The sequence below is a fragment of the Hyaena hyaena genome, unplaced genomic scaffold (genome assembly GCF_003009895.1).
Source record: "Hyaena hyaena isolate Hyena2069 unplaced genomic scaffold, ASM300989v1 scaffold_110, whole genome shotgun sequence".
NCBI lineage: Eukaryota > Metazoa > Chordata > Mammalia > Carnivora > Hyaenidae > Hyaena > Hyaena hyaena.
Genome location: NW_024080742.1, coordinates 1,750,732 through 1,771,611, shown reverse-complemented (window position 1 = coordinate 1,771,611; position 20,880 = coordinate 1,750,732). Strand labels below are relative to the sequence as shown.

Genomic DNA, 20,880 nt, shown 5'->3' with positions numbered 1-20,880 from the left:
TTTGTGATTTATCCGCTGGACTTCCTGGAATTTCTGGTAAGAATTCCAGATATTCAGTCATGCTTTTCAAAGCAGAGTTCCTGCTAATAGACACCTTGGCACTCTGTAAATGAGGTAAGACAACAACGTCAGATCACCAGGGTAATGCAGCCGTGCGAGCGCGGTAATCAGACGGACGCATGTGAAGGCTGAGACGTATGGTGTCAGTCGCTCTGTTCTGCCCTTTGGCAATCCAGCTTTGAGTTTCTTTCCGCCAGCAAATGAGGAATTAATTCAGGACTGTCATGCTCATTGTCTTGCGACTCACAAGGAAGAGTGGGGCATTTTGGTTCAGAAAAATACTGCGGACTTTTCATAGTGAACAGAGGTGAAGGTAAACACGACTTTCCATACTTCAGTGAATGTTATTCCAGGTTTCATGCACCTTCCTTTTTTTTCTATTCGTGAAGCGGCTAATCAGCGTTGTATTCTGATTTTTGTATAAAGTGCCATGTGTTGGTATTCATAACTCATTAGCCATGCGTTCTAAAGGGAAATTGCCAGAATTGTCTACTCGGCTGGGAAGGGAACTGAGGCGGGCATATACCCTGGTTTGTCTGCCATGGCGTGAGGTCTGGGCCTCTGTTGTGTTCTGTCCCTCGCATCACCACCCTGGTTACTCCAACCGTACCCTAGCACGAGGGGGACAATTCGAAGTCCCCTTCGTGATGCGTTATCTAGCCGAGACCTCATTCCAGGAGTCAGGGTGTCACCTGCTGGCATTTCACACCCTCCATCTCCCTCTTCTGTCTTGCCCTCCAAGAGCCCTGGTCTTGACCGTCTAGCCATCCCGCCCGACTCTGACTCCTCTTCGGTCGTCAGTGTCCCCCAGGGCTCTGAACTTCGATCTCTTCTCTCAGGCCTTCACGTCCTGCCTGGGTGATTCCACCCCTCCGTGCCCTTGGACCGCCGCGTGCATTCTGGCAGCCGCCAGACACGCACCCCAACCCCCCCCCCCGAGCCCCACCTCCCTCCGGCCCTCAGCGCGGCGCCTCTTCTTGGTCCGCCCACAGGAATCCGATTCGCAGCTTGGCTTCTAAATTGAGAGCTGCGCTCAGTGAGCTCATGTGGGAATCCTTGACATTTTGTGCCTTCAAAAAATCAACTAGATTGTTTTCATACATTTTTATAATTATGTTTGAAGTGTTTGCTTTGTTTTGAAATGACAAGGTAAGAGAGCACTTTTGTAAGCACTTACTTGCAAATAAATAATCTTGATCAAATGAATACAAGTTAAGGACCTTCTGAAAGTCAATTTGAGGTAAATGTGCAGAATTCCTGTCTTACAGTTCTCCCCAGACTTACATTTTACTCTGTGTCTCTTCTGCTCCCAGTCATTAAACACAGTCTACTGTGAGTGTACGTTCAACAGCATATGACTGAGAGGAAGAGGAACACATTTAAATTCTAGAATGTTCAGGCCACCAGGGCAGTGTCATGCCGTTAGAACCTCATGGGTGAATGTGTCCTGAGTCGTCACTGTCCAGGCTCAGAGCAGAACTTAGGGTCTTAAGCTCTCCTATTGTTATAGGGAGAACATGTTTAAATAATTTTTTGATTGTGGGCACCTGAGTGGCTCAGTCGGTTGAGCATCCAAGTCTGATTTTGATCCCAAGTCATGGGATCAAGCCCCCCATTGGGCTCTACCTGGAGTGTAAAGCCTGCTTGGGATTCTCTGTCTCCCTCTGTCTGTCCCTCCCTTGCTCGCTGGCTCTGTCTCTAAAATAAAAAAAATAATAATAATAAATAAATGTGGGGTTTTTTTCTTGAAATAAAAATGGAAACAGTCGTCCTTGCTGCCTTGAACGACCTGCGTCCCCCACAGCACCTCAGCCGACCGCAGGGGTACAGGAAGCACCTGCCGAACTGAGGAAGATTTCCAGTGACCTCATGTTAGTCCTCAGGACCTCGCTGCCCAGAGAGCAAAAGAGGAGGCAGGAGGAGCTCAGGGATGAATTTGAAAGAAAAGTCTCTGGGATTCAGACCATGAAGCATCCAGAAAGATGCCAGGGAGCTAATCCATAGGAACGCCTTTAACCCTGGGTTAGACCCAAGAGCTCGGGCCCCGTGAGTCGTGACGCCGGCCACATCAGCACCCCTTCCTTGCCCCCCTCCCCAGCTGCCTCCGTTCACCCTGCCCCAGCCCCTGCTTCTACCCCGTGGGATCACCAGCCCAGAGGTAGACGAGTTCCGTCACTCTTTGGGACACAACAGTATCGCAACGCAGTCTCCCCTTCCCCCACCTGGAGAGCCTCCCCCCCCACCCCCCGGCGCCCCGTCCTGTGTCGCTTCTCTCTGGAAACAGCCTTCCCCTCAGTCACCCACTGTCCCACACCCATGCATGCCAGGAACAGTGTGGGGCAATCAGGGTGCCTTCTCACGCCCTCTGTGTTCTAGGGGAGGAGGCAGAATGAAATAATGAACGAACCCAGTGGAGAGCACTTGAGGAATCGCGGGTGTGCCGGGCGTGAGCGGGACAAGGCAGGGGAGAGCTCAGGGGCTCGGGAAGATCACTCTGCTGCAGACCCGCACCTTCCTTCTCCGTGTCTCTGGCTCCGCAGTCAGTCACTTTCCACGTCTTGGGACCTGTCCATCATGTTACTTTGTTGCTTAAATTTCCTCATTGGTTTCGTATCACCGCAGATGCCCAAGTTCAGAGCCCTTTGCCTCCCGGGATCTGAGGAGCCCTACCTCCTGCTCAGTCGGCCCCTCTTTCTCCCCCTTCCCCACACTACGTTTTGCAGTCCAGACACGTCACTTGCTGGGTTTAGAATATGCTTGTTCGCACTGCCTGACACATGTCTGCTCATCCTCCAAGACCCAGACCTTCAGCGACTACTTTCCTGATCCCTGCCCTAGACCACGTGAGCTCTTCTTTCTTTGAAGACGTGGCAGTTTAAATATATGTTATCCGGTTTTATTTTGTCATTCTCTCTCATGCCAATATCTTCAACGAATTAATTTCTTTTTTTTTTTAATGTTTATTTCTGAGTGAGAGAGAGAGACAGCGTGAGCAGGGGAGGGCCAGAGAGAGAGGGAGACACAGACTCTGAAACAAGCTCCAGGCTGTGAGCTGGCAGTCAGCACAGAGCCCGACGCGGGGCTCGAACCCACGAACCGTGAGATTATGACCTGAGCCGAAGTCAGACGCTTAACCGACTGAGCCACCCAGGCGCCCCAACGAATTAATTTCTTAAAAGCTAGGCTGTAATTCGTATTTGCCCAGCTGACGTAAGGAATTAAATACAAGGAATTTAGTTTCAATATTTGTTGAATACATAATAATTAAGAAAAGGATCTGAAATACCAAGTTCCTGGATGCCACATCCAGCAAATTTAAACCAACAATATAAGTAGAACTAAAACCTTAGGATATCCAGAGACAGAATAGTCTTATTGAATCAGTGAGAATTTATTGGGAAACTCTTTGTTTCTTTAGTAGTTTCATATTCTGTGGAAGGGTTCCACCTGCTTTTCTTTTTGCCTTCTTGTCTTGGCAAAATCCAGACAGTAAATAATCTTCCATCTTTCTCTGATGACTCAGCATCTTCCAGTGCCCAGATCTGTTATTTGGGAGATGATTTCTTGCTGTACAATTCAGTACATAATGATGTGGAAATTGTGTTGAAAGCACACTAATCCTAGGACCCTCTTAAGAAATGTCTGGGATTGGTTTTAAATGCCGGACATATTGTCTGGTGTCTGGTGTCATGGTGGAGGGGCTGGGGCCGCTTCCTCGTGCACCTTGCTCAGGCTCTCTGGCCCTGCCCAGACCCGATCCCAGGAGCTCTGTTTCCTATGACAGCTGACTACTGCCAGCCACATCCAACGTTATGACACAGTGAGCTCAGTGGAACCCACCTGCTACTGAATAGCTGTAGACACAGTGGCAGGTCTGTGGGAACCGGACTCACAGCGGGAGGTCTGGTGGCCACTTGCTGCCCCTTGGTCAGGTGATCTGCCTCTGTCATTGCCACTGGCTATTTGTCAGAGACGTGAGAGGGGCTACCCCTTAGTGTCTTGTAGCTTCTGATGATGGCACTGGTCTTGGCCACACTCCTCGGACGCTGTACTGTGTCTCAGCTTCTTGAGTGGGCAGGGTTACCATGCAGCCTTCCCCACGCTGCCTGCCTTCCTTCCACAGACCAGCAGCCCATTTCATGGTTAATCCGGTGCCACACATCTTAGTCTGTGTGTACGCTTGCACCTGGAGGAAGTGGGCGTGGCTCTGTCTGTGGACCCCACGAGCCCACCAAACGCTGCACGTTACCCTGGACCCCCTCTGCAGCTGGCCCACGTAAACATCGAGTGTTACAGGGGAGGTGCGATGATACAGGGTCCCGGTGTCCCTGTCAACTCAGCCCCTTGTGTGCTGATCCATTCCCCTTCCCCAGTATCTGAAGTGGGGTCAGGACTTCGTGTCCACACCAGAGAGACCCTCCGGACCTCCCAGCAACGTCAAGGCGTCTTCCAGGCCTTCGGTCTCATGGTATCCCGTCACGTGGTGATGTCAGGACCGGCCAGCACTCTGGCTTGGTAAGCATTGCGGTAGCCATCTCTCAGATGCCGAGATCGTGGCACCATCGACTGAGTTCCCTTCCACTGGGACATCGCCGCAGCCTCACCGGGACCATCACCCTGTCCCGAGGCCCACGTGCACCTGTTTCCCAGGAGGCACCCTGTGTCCTGTGATGCAGCCAGCGGGCCCCGGGCCCTTGCCGTACTGCCTGCCTTCTCAGCCGCGCTCAGAGTCCTGTGGGCGGCCCCGGTCCTCCTCTTGGAGGAGACTAAGGCCGCGCTTAGGCTCGCGAGAGACTCCAGGAGGGCGGCCCTTGAGAATGAAAAGGGGAAGAAGCGGGAGAGAGCCGTGGCAGCCCCGTGCAGGGAGGGGAGGGGGGAGGGGGGGAGAGCGAGCAGCCTCGCAGACTGCAGTGCCAAGACCCAGGGCCGCCTGTCAGGATGGGCCTGCCTTCCCGCCCCCCTGCCCTCAGCCGTTGCCAGAGGCTTCCCGGGGGAGGGGGGTCCTGCTACCTGTACTCCCTGCAGCAGGGCGTCTGACTGCTGGCCGTCACCTCCGCCTCACTGCCTTTCTGAGTAACCTGTAACCAGCTCTAGATTCTCTGGGTGTACTCATCACGGCTTCACTGTCAGGAGGTAAGACATACGGTTGCCAACAGAAACACAGGTACAGAGAAGTGGGTGCTAACTCAGGAGCCTGGACAGACTGATTCCTGCATAAGCAAGTTCGTGTCTGGCTTGGCCCTGAGGGAGCTGAGCAGCACCGGAGGCGGGCTCCTGGAGCTGAGACGACGCCCCGTGCGAGGCTGTCCCATAGCATGTCCTGCTGGACTTGTTAGAGTCCTGGAAATGCGTCCATCCCAGGACTGTCTGTTCTGTTAGGTTCGGGAATATTCAGCAGATATGCTGCCCCCCAGCTTCAGGAGGTCTAGAACCTGAATCTAAGTGATTAGCAAGGATGGTGGAGGCCCTGATTTCAGTCCTCTCTGTAGCTCCCCCGAAAAGCGGCCACCCAGCCGGCCCTCATGGGGGGCTCATTACTCAGGCTTCTGTTCATTTCTGGCTCCTTGTTATTAAGGCAGAGTTGACTTCCCTGTAGCTTCTGTCTGTTGCCCCCCATCTTGCCTCTGAAGACAGTCCTTTAATATTTGAAGGCCTAAACCATCCTTTGAGCTTTCAAGTCCCTAATCATTTTTGTTTCTCTTTTCTGTATTCAAGCCTACGTGTCAATGTTTTTCTTAAGACGTGGAGCACAGATCTACACATCCTTCCCTAGGTGCAGGCTGGCCCGTATGCCTTCCCCCTGCCCCGTTCCTTTCTGACCCTGTGCTTCATCACTGCAGCCACAGCCCTGCATTGACCTACGCACAGCCATAACTCGGTTCTCTTCTCCCTTGCTTTGAGCATTTTTTACTCCTGATTGCAGGAAATGTAACTTCATTAAATGTAAAATGCACTTCACGAATCTTTAAATCATACAAGATTCTTCTGCATATCCACATAAGTTAGTTGTATTTACATACCTGTTTCAGATTGTATGACCTGAACTGTGATCCATTTTACTTAAATAATAATAAGGCCTAAACATTCATTGAACCCTTAGTATGTGTGAGGCCTAGAGCTAAGCACTTTACATGGACCATCTCACTTTTCAAAACCATCATTCATATCATCTTCATTTTAGAGGCCAAGGTTCTGAGATGTAAGGAACTGGGAGAACTCTCTAGAACGCTGGGAGGTCTGAGATCTTGCAGACGAGCAAGGTCACCTGCCAAGGTAACGGATGCTAGCAGAAGACATGAGGTTCCTGGATCAGAAGCAAAGGGCGTTATTACTCACAGCAGGAGCCCGAACTAGGTTACTCTGCTCCCCAAATCCCAGCTCCCACAGGTGATGTGAAGGGGCCCTTGGCCCCTGCACACAGTGGGGTGCAAGGAACACAGCCTCAGGAGAAGACTCTGGATCCAGGAGCCCAGATCTTCTATCGTGAGCAGCGAGCTGGCCAGTCTCGTCCCCAGAGGGACACTTGTTTCTATCATACCGGACTGTAAATAAATCTGCCCTTTGCTCTAGAAGAAGACACAGTCTCTCTCCCAAGGCTGTTTGCTCCAGAAACATCCTTGAAAAGATGATGTAGAATGAAGGCGGCCAGCAGCCCTCGTGTACGAGACATGCAGAAACACAGACGCGCAGGAAGGGCCTCCGTGGGGGCCTGTCCGAATCCTAGTGAGGAACAGCATCTAGGCATCCCGGCCCCATGGCTCTGCTCCTTCTGGTTATTGGAAGGGATTCTCAAGGTTGTCCCTTCTCCGTTATTCTCTAATAAACATTCGTATAAAGGGTGTTTGCTCAGCCTCGTTTTAAAGTAGCATTCATTAAGGCCCGCTGTAGGCCACGCATTGGAGATGCGTGCAAGTTCCTACACTCTGGGGAGCTCAGTCTAGTGGAAAAGGTGAGGATGTTTATGAATAATCATAATTCAGTGTGTCAGAGGGATGTACAAAGGGCAGTCCGAGTAGCCACTTAGTTACTCTGTAAGACCTGAAGGGACTTTCACATTAAAGGAACATACAATTAAAAATACGTAAGTACCTAATTTCTTGTGGGTAAGTGTTAATATGGTTGCCTTAGAGCCCCCATATTTCTGTCACGTTTACTGAGAAACCACTTCCTGGGTCATGAACGTGACAAACCGTAGACGCATCTTGCTGTGTTCGTGTGGAGAGCCTTCAGGTTCTGCGTGTGGCCACACACTGCCTTTCACGGCGACCTTTCTTCCTCTGAGTCCAGCGCTCAGTGACATAGACCCTTGCCTTGCTGCACGACTTACTGATCGGTGCTCAGGACTGTCAGTGGTGTGATTTCATTTTCCATCTTGACACCTCTTAATGAGGCTCAGGGATGTGAGTAGCAAAGGAGATCTTTTTCTAGGTTCTGGGGGAAAGAAAAGAACGGATGCAGAACATAAACTCTGAACCTTGGGGTCTTTAAAGCAGTTATAATTTTTGAAATATCCTACCCCTTTAAAACTTTATTTAGCAGCCATTAAGGAATTAACAAGTGTTGCTCTCAGGCACCGGGGCTCCAGACTTCTGTTCCAGCCAAATGGCACGAGTCTGGATCCGCTAGCAGATAGAAGACACCCAGAGAGGTGCCAGGTGCGCCCCCTGGGGAGCAGAGACCATCCTCTCTAACTCGATGTCTGCACCGTCAGCCCCGTCTGTCATGGGCTCTCAGTCCAGGCAGGCACTTGGTAAAGACCTTTGCACAGGGAGCGTGCTGATGGGCAGAATGCAAACAGAAAAGAGAGCTGGTTAGAATAGTGTAGACTGTGCTTGTAAACGTGAGTGTTCATGCAAGTGTTTGTACCAACATGTTTGTGTGTGCATGCGTATACATGTAGGTTTGAAGAAAAGATGAAAATCTGACATCGACAGGGCATGTCAATTTTTTTTAATTTCAGAAAGTACTAGCCTACTATGCGATGTAATGTAATTAAAGTATCTGGTGGCATTAATGGTATAGGAGTCATGTGTTCATTCTTTTCTATTTTTTTTTTTAAGTTTACTTATTTATTTTGAGAGAGAGAAAGTGCACACAGGGGAGGGGCAGAGAGAGAGAGAAGGAGAGAGAGAGAATCCCAAGCAGGCTCCACGTTCTTGGCACAGAGTCCAGTGGGGCTGGAGGGAACCCTACAAACCCGAGATCCTGACCGGAGCTGAGATCAAGAGTCGGATGCTTACCTGCCTGAGCGCCCTGCCCCGGCGCCACTGCGCATTCATTCTTGATCAGCTGCCTCCTTGAGTATCAAGCTGGGGCCTTTGATGATCCCCAGAAAAGCTGCTGAAGGAAGCAAGGAAGACCCTCCCCTCTCCATTGGCGGGGCTCAGGGGGCCTGCTTCTGCTTTTTCTGTATCCCCTGAAGGCCCACCAGTGCCAGGCATGTAGCTCCATTTCCTGCGATTGTGGCAATTCCAGGGCAGAAAGCAGCCCTGCTAAAACACATTCTGAGTTCCTTCCTAAGCTTTGTTGGAGGTTATTTCAAGCGGGCAAACAGCTGTCTGTGCATATGAACACTGGGTGTGACTTTAATGTCACCGTGTTTCTTGTGGGAGCTCCTGAGTTTGTATCACACGTGGCATTAACGAGTTTCTAGCACGTTGAAGTCCCCCTTCCCCTCACAACGCCTTGTGGGGACTCCTACATGGTGTGTCTGTTAGTTAAAACGGCAACAGGACTTCACCCTGGTTTTCTCGTGTGCGCATCTTGTGTGAACCCTGCGTGCAGCTGTTGATGGCTCCCGGCAGGTGCTGCCTGTTACGTGACAGTCCATCCAAGAGCAAAGTCAGACTCTTTTTAAACAACGCTAGGAGGCGCCTGGGTGGCTCAGGTCATGATCTTGTGGTTTGTGAGTTCGAGCCCCGCGTCAGTCCCTGTGCTGACAGCTCAGAGCCTGGAGCCTGCTTCGGATTCTGTGTCTCCCTCTCTCTGCCCCTCACCTGCTCATGCTCTGTCTCTCAACAATAAACAAATGTTAAATAAAAAAAAAAGAAAGAAAAAAAGATCCACCTTTCAGCTTTCTTACTCCCTGTGATGTTTGTTAAAAAAAAAAAAAAAAAAAGAAGAAGAAAAGAGAAAAAAAGCACTAGAACAGAAAGGCAAAAAATCGTGCTGCCCAAGTGACGGTAAACTCCTTCCGGAACTGATGATAATTTTAGAGAGATTGATTTCAGGTTTCCACCCTGATGCAGCCCATGTAGTCACGTGAGACACTGTGTATGACCTTGCCCCCCAACGGCACCCTCTCACAGACATTGTGCCCCTTTCCCAGCTTGCACTGTGGACGTCGACACACATACACCAGCCGCATCCCACCTATGCCGACACGGAAGGCACACATCCCTCACATGCCGTCAGGCCCTGAAAGGATCCTGTTCGAACTTTCCCTGCCCCTCAGGAAACCAGCCAGGCGTGCTGAGGGAGACCACTGAACATCCCTGTCTCCATCTCGTAAATCCGAGGGCCCATTTGCTGCATTTTACACATTGTAATTTGCAAGTGTTTTATTCTGTCCATTTTAAAGCAAGGGTTCAAGCTTCATAATGTGTCTTCTGTTTAATATGTTTTTAATGAGTTTTAAACTTTATGATGCAGGTATATAAATATTGTGCAAGTTCAACATAGGAGTTTAGGGATTTAGGAAGGTGTTCAAAATAAAGGTTGTAATAGTCGCTGGTTAAAAGGAAGGTATGTTTCCGGTTTCCGCCATGGCCGTGGCAGTGCCCGCACCCCCACCCCCACCCCCAGCCCTACCACCACCACTGCTCTGTTCTCGTGTCCAGAGAGGGCAGGGTTCTGGGCCCTCCCCGGACCGCGACCCGCGCCCAGGCACCGTCCGTCCCTGAGTCGGTGGCTGTGACCGCTGCTCGCTCTGGCTTCCGTAGAACGAATTGGCACACGGCTTACGCTGCTGATCCTGGAAGTCGCTCTGAGCTCAGTGGTCGGGCCCTCCGTGCCGGAGCATCCCCAGCACGTGCTGCCTCCACACAGGTGACGGTGACCTCACGCCCCAGGTGCGCATTTGCCGTCTGTGGATGTCATCCTTGTGAAGAGGTCGGGCCTCGCTGTTGCCCCCACAAAACATCCAGGGTCCCCTCACCCACACGGGCCAGCTTAACAGGAAGATAGCAGTGAGGTGCCCAGAACAGATGATTCATTTTCATATGTGGAGAAGAAATCCGCATTGTTTTAAGTGTACACCGGCAGCTGCTGTCATTCGGCTGCGAGCAGATGTTAGGCCTCCAAAAGCTTTGCTGATAATTAAAATACTAACAGTGAGCGCTTTACCCCAGCTGCAGGTTCTGTTTACTGTAAATTTGATTTTAATGGTGCCTCTGTGCTGTTACTGAAGGAGCGGTTTGCTTTTTACCTCCATACAAAAGTGTCTACAATGAAGACAGATGTCTGTTTCCTCTCATTTCCTCGGGAAAGATGTGAAGGTGCTGTAACAGGCAGGAATTCTGAACATGCCTGCAGAAATGAGTGTGATCTTTTTATCGGATTTGCCCAAAGGCCAAAAGGGCACAAGTGTAATCTGCCTTGTTAGCCCTTTAAACCCACCTTGTAAGAGAAACACCACACTAACAACATTGGCTGGCTTCTTATTTGCGTAATTTTACCTTTTGAAATGTGCATGATGCGTACGGTTTTGAAAAATAGGCCTTGTTCTCCTCATATAGCACTAACCACACTGGGAGTTTTATGAGGCTGTCCCAGGACAGGGGGGAAAAGGCGTCGGGCTCTCTAACTTCCTGATTCCGTGATGCGAGAAGGAATGTCCGCGCTCGTGTGAGTGGAACAGAGAGGGCGGCCTTCCAGCATGCGGGCCAGCTGCCCCTCGTGCGGGACCTCTGAAGGCCCAGGAGGCCACGGGCCTGGCCCTCCACAGCTCCGGGCACTCCTCGAACGCATCAGCCGGTGCCCTGGTGCTGATGCAGGCCCTGTGCGGAGAGCGGGTTGAGGGCTGGGCCTCCCGGGGACTCCCAGGGGAGCACACGCCCGGACAGGAGCGAAGCCGGCTAAGACGGTCCCTCACGGTGGCCAGGGACTGACCTCCGTCTCCCCAAATGTGAACGGAATGCCAGAGGCGCTCTGTGCTGATGACCCCCGCAGAGCTGCCCCTCCCCCTCGCTTTGCTCTAGACAAGACCTAAGCCACTTGAGCCCTTCCTGCTAATAAATCAACTGGCAATTTTTAAGAAGTGCTCTTCGTGGGTAAATGACAAGATCAGAGCACTTTACAGTTTAACTCTAAAATCCCATTTCATCACCCTTGTGAAGCATGATGACACCATTTCTGTCACATGAGTCAAATTTCCAAAGTTCTATGGCTGTCGCGGGCCATCAATCAACATGGCCCTCAGGCCTCTGCCTTTGCAGCTGAGAAGCGGTTAACCACACACCCCCTTTACACTCCTCCCCAAAACGCCTGTCAGGGTAACCTTAAAGCCCGGGTCTCATCTTCCTGCATGAGATTTGTGTGCATGGCTCCCATTGGATCTTCATGCATGGAAATGATGATGGATACCTAAGAGTCTGATATAATACAAAATTTCTTAGGGTTTGTGACTTTAAAGGTAAAATATTGTCTTTTATTCTTTGTCACTCTTCAGTGCCCATAGCAATGTCTAGGCCCGTGGAGACTGTTCACGGCAAAGTTAGAAACCTGGCCAGTCATGTATTTCTAACTCGAGATAAAATTTATTCTTAGTTTTTTCTGAATATCTTAGAATTTCTTTCAGGGGTCATATATGATTATCTTTGATCACCACCAGTCACAGATGTAGCACTAATGATAATGGAGAAAAAAGGACTAAAACTTTTGTCATCTAAGTCTGTGTCCTGGGTGCCTGGAAATATTCCTTCAGTAAAAACTGCAGGGTGTGTCTTGTAAAATTGTATATTTGAACTCAGGTGGGAGGATCTGTCAGAAATAATGTGGACTTCTGTTAATTCTTCACAAAAGAATATTTTTCCTCGTCTCTTCTTACGAAACAGTGGCTTTCACAAAAGTGAGGACAGGGTGGCGGCCATTACTGTAACATATACCTTGCTACGTTTATTTGTGGTATGAAACAGGTATTTACCAAAATGCACTTTTAATTATGTCGTGACGTATTTACCGTCCTCAGGCAGATTCAAGGAATGACCAAATTGGGTATGTGCTCCGAAATTCATCCCACTGTTATATAGCTGTCATTTTTAGCAAACATGCCAGAGATTGAGCATAATTTTAATTTTGTATCTCCCGTTGCCTAAATATTTCTGATTTGTGTGTGAATTTGACTAACACTGACCAGACTGCATTTCTAATCCTTGAAGATAATAGTCATAAAGGACTGACCGTCCTTTCTTCTCAAAAAAAAAAATTGATGGCGAAACTGCCATTTTGGTGTGGGATTGGTTGTATGACTGAGCGGCTACCGTCTCCCAGTGAGGTCACAGACCAGGTTGGGACCCTTTCGCGGTCCCCTTGGTTGGAGTTTTCCTTCAGGGACATGAAGCGGTGGTATGGGGAGCGCCCCCTAGTTTGCATCGTGTTCGCACTGAGCGTGCTCTCACTTCTTCACAACCAGGCTTCGTGGGAGCCCTCTGAGGGACATCCCGCAGCAGCAAGACCGGTAATTATTTGTCCGAAGAATGACTACACCATAGAGCAATTATTGATACTGCTTTGTGCTGTTGTAGGAATAATTTATCCCCTGCTTCAAAATTTCTACAAGGTTATATTGCATTGAATTTTAATTTGTCATTTTTTCTGCTCTCACTTGAAAAACTTATAAGCTTTTGTGACATTAAAATATGGTTCTAATTTATTAGCATAATCTGTTAATATTGTTTCATTTTAATAGACATTAAGTATGATTTCTTAACGTTCTTGTTAAAATTACATCTTAAAATTGAAGTCGAGAAAAATTATATGTGGCTTAAGAATCCCAGTGTCACGTGTGCCCCAAATTTTTATATGAAAATATTACGTCTTTAATCGCATCGTATTTGAGGCACTATAATTATGACGATGAGCCGCGCTAGCATTTTCAAGCCTGGCACCTCCCAAATTAGGAACTCGGCACCATGCACAGTAGGAGAGCCCCTCCCGCTGCTTGGTAGAGTGCCCCCCAGCTCGCAGATCACTTCCTAACGGCTGGTAGGTCTTCAAGGAAATAATAAAGAGCAAACTGAAGGACACACGGGAGCGGACATAACCGAGCGGCACACAGACGCGCAGTGCGGTGTCAGGAGAAGCTTCGAAACCTACCACAAGCACTGCGGGGAGCGCGGCGTGGCCCCCACGGGGCGTGAGCAGCAGCTTCCCTGAAACGCCGGGCACCTCACCCCACACAAGTCCTTTTAATGCCGTCTTTATCTGCTACGCGATGCATGAAATCTACTCTCGGTTTTAGAAGTGCTGGCAACCTTTGACCTCTTTCGTGGAGACACAATGTGACCTTTCTATTATCATCGGCTTTCATTCTCCTGAAAATTCTATGAATTTTTATTACAAGTTTTTTTTCAGCCACGCCGAGGCTTCAACAAATGACTTGCCGCAGATGAGATGAAGTTGTTGGACTGGCGTTGGAGAAGTTTTACAGCCGGCGTGCGCACCGCCCAGCCGCCCGCGCCCGCGTCCGGCAATGTCACACGCCAGTAACTGCTGAGCCTACTATTGGATAAATACATCATTTTATGGAACATTGATTGTTCTATAAACCCAATGGAGTATTATGCTCTATGATCAAACCATTTAGATTGTGTGTAGAGCACAGAAAATGCCATATTCAGGATGGTACTAAAAGTGCCATTTGTGTATTTTATGGACGTCATTACAGGAGAAACTTCTCTCTGTAGGCCCTGTTTACTGCAAAATTTTTTAGTCTGTAATGACATTTTTCATTCACAACGTATGCCTTCAAGAGAGGGGGCCCTTGTTTTATTTGTTTCATTCGAGTTTACTGCACAAATTCTGTACATTTTAATTAAATGTAAGCTTAACAAAAGCATAAGGTATTTATTCTGTGGGAAAGCGTGATGACAGTAACAAAAGAATAACACACACACAGAAAGGAAACAGTCAGGTGCTCGGCCCTGTTTGCAGCTGCCCAGAAGCCCCTGGCCCACAGAGCAGAGCCATCGGCACGGTTTCGGGGGGCTGAGTGTCTGTGACTTAACCCCACATGCCTGCACACCAGGTCTATGGCTTTCAGCTCCGAAGATGTTCTCTTCAAGGAGGACAGATAAGAAGGAAGTGTCTCTCACAACCATCTTCTGGAGAAAGTGGGTCTAATCCAGAATCACTTCCCGGAAAACAAATCCTCAGCTCCCCCCAGAAACACCCTTCTCATTTTAGCCAAGTTGCAAACTATCAATGCGTTTAGCTAGGAGAGGGGAGTACAGTATCTCTGCAGTCATAGCAACACATGAACAGTAAGTTGAGATTTTTTTTTTTACTGTTTTATTTATTTTTTAGAGAGAGAGAGGCATAGTGTGAGTGGGGGAGGGGCAGAGAAAGAGAGGGAGACAAAATCTGGAACAGGCTCCAAGCTCTGAGCTGTCAGTACAGAGCCCGACATAGGGCTCAAACTCAGGAATGACGAGATCATGACCTGAGCCAAGGTCAGGCGCTTAACCAACTGAGCCACTCAGGCGCCTCTTAAGTTGAGATTTTTCATGAACAGTCAGGAGGCTGCATTTTAACTTCATTTGCCCCCTCTGTGCAGAGCAATTTATGGTCCTCTCGCAGACAGGTCCAGAAAGGCTCGATCAGATGCAGTTTGATTAGCTACAATTATCACACTGAAATCCAACATTGTCTTTGAAAGACATGAAGCATGGCACAGATATGTTGGGCGTCTGTGCTCTGTTAATGAGTTGTGCACCTTGGGACCTGTACCGGTGACTAACCAGTTAAGGATAAGCCTGTACAAAGTTCCTGTTTTCCAAATACTGTATCCACTCGGCCATTTGCATTGGTGAGCTTTACGATTCATATTTACTTGAAAGAGCTCAAAAATTGAAGTTGATGTGCCCAGTAAATTCTTGGTCATAGCCCAGTTAGAATTTAAAGTTACAGTAGAAATTCACATTAGTTTAAATGACACTTGAACTTCTACGTAGCTCCACATTAATTCATTATGGGCGAAATGGAAGAATCTTCAGTGGGTGAATCTTTTTCAATCTGATTGAGGCCGTTACATTTTATAGGTGCTATTTTTCAAAGCAGTACTGACAGCACTCGAAGTTATTAAATTGCTGAATCAAAAGATGGACCTGCACTCGCATTTATGAACTGATGGGGTGGCTGGGCTTGTGCCGAGCGGAGGTTAAGATATTGGCGGTGTCAGGCTTCATCACACGCCGTGGTGACAGCAGTATTTACCCATGTAGTTTACTTTAATGGTCTGGAAGTGGCTTAACCCACCTCTGGATTCAAATAAATTCAGTAAGTAGTTCAGAACAACGTAATGACCAGCACTGCAAGGGGTTCGGAGGGTAATGCTGCTCCCAGGAGGGTTTCTGTCGGCCGCACACCTAAGCAGCAGGCCCGGTGCTCTTCCTTCAGGAGGCCACCAGGCCACCGGAGCCTCCGTGTCCCCCAGCTGCCAGGGTCACTCCTGCTTTTCACACCGAGGCAATATGTCCTCTTCACTAATGAACTGGGGCTGATTTGAAGGCTGCCTTCTTTATTTTTGTGCCTATATTTCTTTATGTCTTTTTTATTTACTTTTTTATTTCCCCCACATTCTAAGTTAAACCGGAAAGGACTCTGAAACTGGGAATGGCCTGAGGCAGAGGGGTGGAGGGAGGGAGAAGTTGGGGGCACAGCAGACCAGAGCCCGGGGTCCTGGTGGACGGCGCACCCAGCAGGCCTCTGGCACCCCCGGTGTAGACTCCTGCAGGCACATGAGAGAGATTCTAGGGAGATTAGAAGTTCAGAAGATAAACTGAGATGAGGTCAAGTACAGACCAGGGCTCAGCCCTTTCCTTCTAGGATCTGTGCGGTTTCACCGGATCTTGGGCCTGCCTTTGGAATCCAGCCTTCCCAAGGCTGCGCTTTCCTTGTATAAAGCAGAAGGTGCGGGGGGGAGCGAGGGAGGGAGGATGGAGGGACATCGTAGCAGGCTCGTCCCTGGGCAGAGCGGTTTAGTTGATTCCCTTAAACCCCGTGTAGGCTCATATGACCTCTGGAAAGTCCCCAGAGCCCTGAGGGCTGAGAGGACCCAGTGAGATGACCACCGCTGCCCGGGCACCTACCCCTGAGCACCAGGCGTGGGCACTTGGGAGGCACTTGCTCTCAGAGGCGGGGCAAGGAGCAAGCGTCCCTGCTCCGGGCTCTCGTCCTTCCCCGGAGGGTACACAAGACACCTGATACTCTACGGTTGGGCATTCAGCTGGAATCATCGGTGTTTGGGACCCTCCCCTGGGAAGGTTCAGTTGACCTTTAAGTTGTGATGGCCTGACTTCGCCCTGGTTGGTGAGAGCGTGGCCAGGCCTGGTCCGCCCACAGCTGCACTGCCAGCCCAGAGCAGCGCCCCCATGTTTGGGGTACAGTGTGACCCGAGAGGGCAGGACAGGGTTCTGGTTGATGCCACAGGGCTTTCCCTGACCCAAGAGTCTGTGATTCCATAATCGCTTTAATTCACGTTGTAGAGAGTCATCTGAGAAAGGACAGCGCTAATTGGACCTAATATTATTTAAGAAGACGGATAACCTGTACTCACTGGGAGTCATGGCCTCAGAGTCAGAAAAAACATAGTGACAGAAAACCAACTCCGTGAACTCGCTGTACAATGAGCTTTGTTCCAGTAAGTCCATTACCCCCGCCATCAAGTACCACCCACCAGGAGACCCTTGCCCTCCCTCTGGCCTGTCAGGGGGAGGGGGCTGCAGTGGGTATGAGCTGGCCTGACCTCTGACTGTTGAACAGGTGGGCACAGACCAGCCAAGCTTCACGGCGCTGTGCATGGAATGGGCCAAGAGTTTGCATTTGTAACTTAGCATGGGATTTCAAGTCCAGGACCATCACCCGCAGTCGGCGTGTGAGCTCAGTGTGTCCGTGTGGTAAATGCGATTGAAGGGCTTCTGTGGATGCTGCCTGAGATACTGTACCCGCCGGAGACGGGTCTTGTCTGGGGTCTGTGCTCAGAATGTGCTCTGCATTGAAAGAAATGCTTTCTTACAGAAGTGCACAGACATGGAAAACAAAACTGCCTCGTTTTTGAGGGACGCTAGTGGTATATAATCGTAGCAGTTTGTAATCATTTTCTTTCCTTTGGTGACGATAAGTGTTCTTTTTAAAACTGACGTACCGGGGCCCCTGAGGGGCTCAGTCAGCTGAGGGTCTGACTTCGGCTCAGCTCATGATCTCATGATTCATGAGTTCAAGCCCCGTTTTGGGCTCTGGGCTGACAGCTCAGAGCATGGAGCCTGCTTCGGATTCTGTGTCTCCCTCTCTCTCTCAAAAATAAAACATTAAAAACATTTTTTTAATTACCTTCAATAAATAGACACTAAGATGACATATTTCAAAACTGTGGTGGCCATTGGAAATACTCATTTAGATCATTTGTAGGTTATTACTTAGGGGGGAAGGAGGCAGTAATAAGAACATGGATCTTTTCCCTCTTTTAATGGAAAAAGATTAGGTTTCAGCTGTGTTTTATCCTGTACAGGGATTAAACAAGTGTCGGCCTGCGTGGGAGATGATGGGGAGATGGGTGTGCGTCGTGTCCTCTTCGCATCTGTTCGTAAACTTACAAAAAGCTCTGCCTTTGGGTCAGAAGATACTGCCACTGTTTACTGTCCTTCACTGCCCCCCAGGGACTGAGTGTCCTGCTCAAAATGAACATAATTGAGGGGGCGGCCACACTCCTTCCCTAGGAATGGGAAGAGCAAACACTGGCTGCTAAGAGTTGTATTTGGACAGTCAGACCAGGAGGAAGGACAGACGCCTGCTTCCATCCAGCTTGTCTGCCCCCAGGCCGCGGCTGTGCCGTCAGCGTCCGCGCAGGCAGCCGGCCCTGAGGCCCCTGGTCACTGTGGTGTTATGCTGAGGGTTTAACGCTTCCGTCTGTCTTGTTAAGCCTAAAGGTCATGTTTCTAGGCTCTAACTGGTCCCTGTCTCCCATAGGCATTGTTTCCAAGTCCTACGAATGCCGTTTGAAGGGCCAAGGAGCCACGTTCGTGGAGACCGACAGCCCCTTCACCGCGGCCGCGCTGGCGGAGGAGGCTCCCGTCAAGGAGAGGCCCCTTAGGAGCAGCACAAGGCCGGCGGTGGCGCCCGAGCAGGTGCAGCAGGTCATCATCATCCAGGGCTACGACGGGGAGTTCGCCCTCGACGCCTCCGTGGAGGAGACGGCCGCGGCCACGCTGCAGACGCTGGCGCTGGCTGGCCAGGTGGCCCGCGTGGTGCACATCACGGAAGACGGGCAGGTGATCGCGGCCGGTCAGAGCGGCACCCACGTAGGTGGGGTGGCCCCCGGGCCGGTCCTGCCGGAGCAGTTGGCGGACGGGGCCACCCAGGTGGTGGTCGTGGGGGGCTCGATGGACGGCCACGGCGCGGACGAACCCCTCAGCCCGGGAGGGGCTGTGCTACGGCAGGTGACCAAGCAGGAGATTTTAGACCTCACCGAGGCCGGAGCTCCCCCGCCCGACACGGCCTCTGCCCTGGACGCCCTGCTCTGTGCGGTCACCGAGCTAGGAGGGGCAGCGGGCCGGGTCGGGCCCGACGAGAAAGGCAGGTCGGGCCCCAAGGACGTGCTGGTCCAGCTGCGCAGTCAGGAGGCGGCCCCCGCCACCGTGCAGCCCGAGGCCCCCGAGATCCACGTGTTCCAGGACGTAAGGGAGGGTGGGGAGCCCGCAGGGGTGCTGACCCCGGGGGGGCGGCCCCCAGCCCTCTCCGCCTCACAGGAGCGTGCGCAGGTGGCCTTCAAGAAGGTGGTGCAGGGTGTGCTTCAGTTTGCCGTGTGCGACTCGGCCGCAGCCGGTCAGCTCATGAAGGAGGGCGTCACACAGGTCATCGTGAACGAGGAGGGCGCCGTGCACATGCTGGCCCGGGAGGGCTCCCAGATCATCATGCAGGAGGCGGAGGCGCACGGCCAGCACGTGGGCCTGACCGAGCCCGACAGCGAGATCTCCCAGATCATCGTGACGGAAGAGCTGGTCCAGGCCATGGTCCAGGAGTCCAGCGGCGGCTTTCCCGAGGGCACCACTCACTACATCGTGACCGAGCTGCCCCCGGGGGTGCCGGAGGAGGCGGGCGTGTACTCGCACACCGTGATCGAGGCGGCTGACTCGCAGGAGATCCTGCAGGCTGGCGCAGCCCTCAGCGCCGAGGCCGTGGGCCCAGGTGGAACCCAGCAGCTGACAAGTATGGTCATTTACACCCAGGACGGGTCTCCGGCAGCGACTGTCATTCAGGGCCAAAGAGAGAGTAACGAACTCCAGGAAGCGTGAGGACTGGGTGTCCAGGGGCAGATTGGGGAGGTCCGGGCGCAGATGTCCACACGCGGCACAGGGCAGACGAGGGAGGGCCGGCACCTGGGGCTCGGTGTCCCGGAACTTCACTCGCGGGGTCCTGGGGACAGTGCCGGGGAGCCAGGGGGGCGCCTGCCCTGCTGTCCGGGCGGCGTGGCACCGGCTGAGGAGGGGCGCGCACAGGGTTCCGCGGCCTCCCCCCCAGGAAGGCCGGGCGACGGGGCGCTGCGGGGCGGACCCCGGTGCCAGCCACTGTCTCCTGCTGGGTCTTCTGTGACTGGTCTCTCCCCTCCATTCTGTCCTCTGTGCGGAGGAGAAGCCGCGGTGTTTAGTGTCCCCGCCCCCACCAGGTGTTTCCCGTCTCAGTGACAGGCCTGCGCCTCGTGGGGGAGAAGTCAGAGCAGCATCTGCTGTGGCCTGAGCCGCGCCTGTTGTTCCACTCCCGCATGTAGCCATTTTAACGTTCTGTTATGTATTTGGTTAAAAGTTGCAGCTACATTGCCGTCTTGCAGCAGGCCGCGCTTGTTCGAAATCTGAGATTTCAGGATCGAGGTGTCCCCAGACCAAAGGAAGACCCGTTCATCTCATGCATCCTCCCCCCAGACAGCGTGGCGTGTTCCTAGCGCTGGTTGCTCTCTGCTTAAAAGAAGCCCTCTTAAGCCTGTGGTCAAGAAGAACCTTGGCCTTTCTATTTGATGAAAATCTGCCTCAGTGTAGACAACCCAGTGCTTCGAATTTCGACTTCGTTTCATACAACAATAAAGTCTATGTATGAAATGTGTAGTCTGGAAAATATTGTTCATACCAGTATATTGCTTTTATAACAAACATCTGTTCATACTGATCCCATTTTTGCAGGATTTGTTTGTGCTTTCTGTCCGTGTGAAGAAGCCGACATTAAGCATTAGTCCTAGAAGGCCGTGCGCCTGCGGCCCCGGCCCGGCTGCGCGGTCTGTGTGGCGTGGGCTCCCCACCGCTGTGGGGATGCAGCTCGTGTTCTGGTCACTCACTCCTCCCTCCAGTTGCTCTTCCTCCTTCTCCAGAAGTGTAAAAACAGCTCCCCTCCCCCAAATGCACAGGTTGTTTTTGTTCTATTTTTTCCTTTGAAATAAAATTACAGCATTAAAAGATAATGACGGTCTCCTATCTCCGGCAGCCGGCCCGTGGGCAGCCTCACAAACGCACGGGGACCAGTGCTTCCGTCCCGCACGGCGGTGTGTCCCCCGCTCCGCCCACGGCGAGGGAGCTGCTCTCTGCCGGGGCCTCCCTCGGCCCGTGCTGGCTCTGAGGG

At 51.3% G+C, this 20,880-nt stretch overlaps 1 protein-coding gene across 1 annotated transcript in view; it reads left to right on the top strand.

Annotated features, from left to right (window-relative positions):
* ZNF407 (zinc finger protein 407) overlaps window positions 1-20,666 on the top strand; it is a 441,625-nt gene extending 420,959 nt beyond the window's left edge. Inside the window, exon 9 of the mRNA XM_039236390.1 lies at window positions 18,244-20,666. Within this exon, the coding sequence (XP_039092321.1) occupies window positions 18,244-19,568 (1,325 nt within the window). The 3' untranslated portion in view covers window positions 19,569-20,666. The remainder of the gene's footprint in view (window positions 1-18,243) is intronic.
* The last annotated feature ends 214 nt before the right edge of the window (window positions 20,667-20,880 follow it).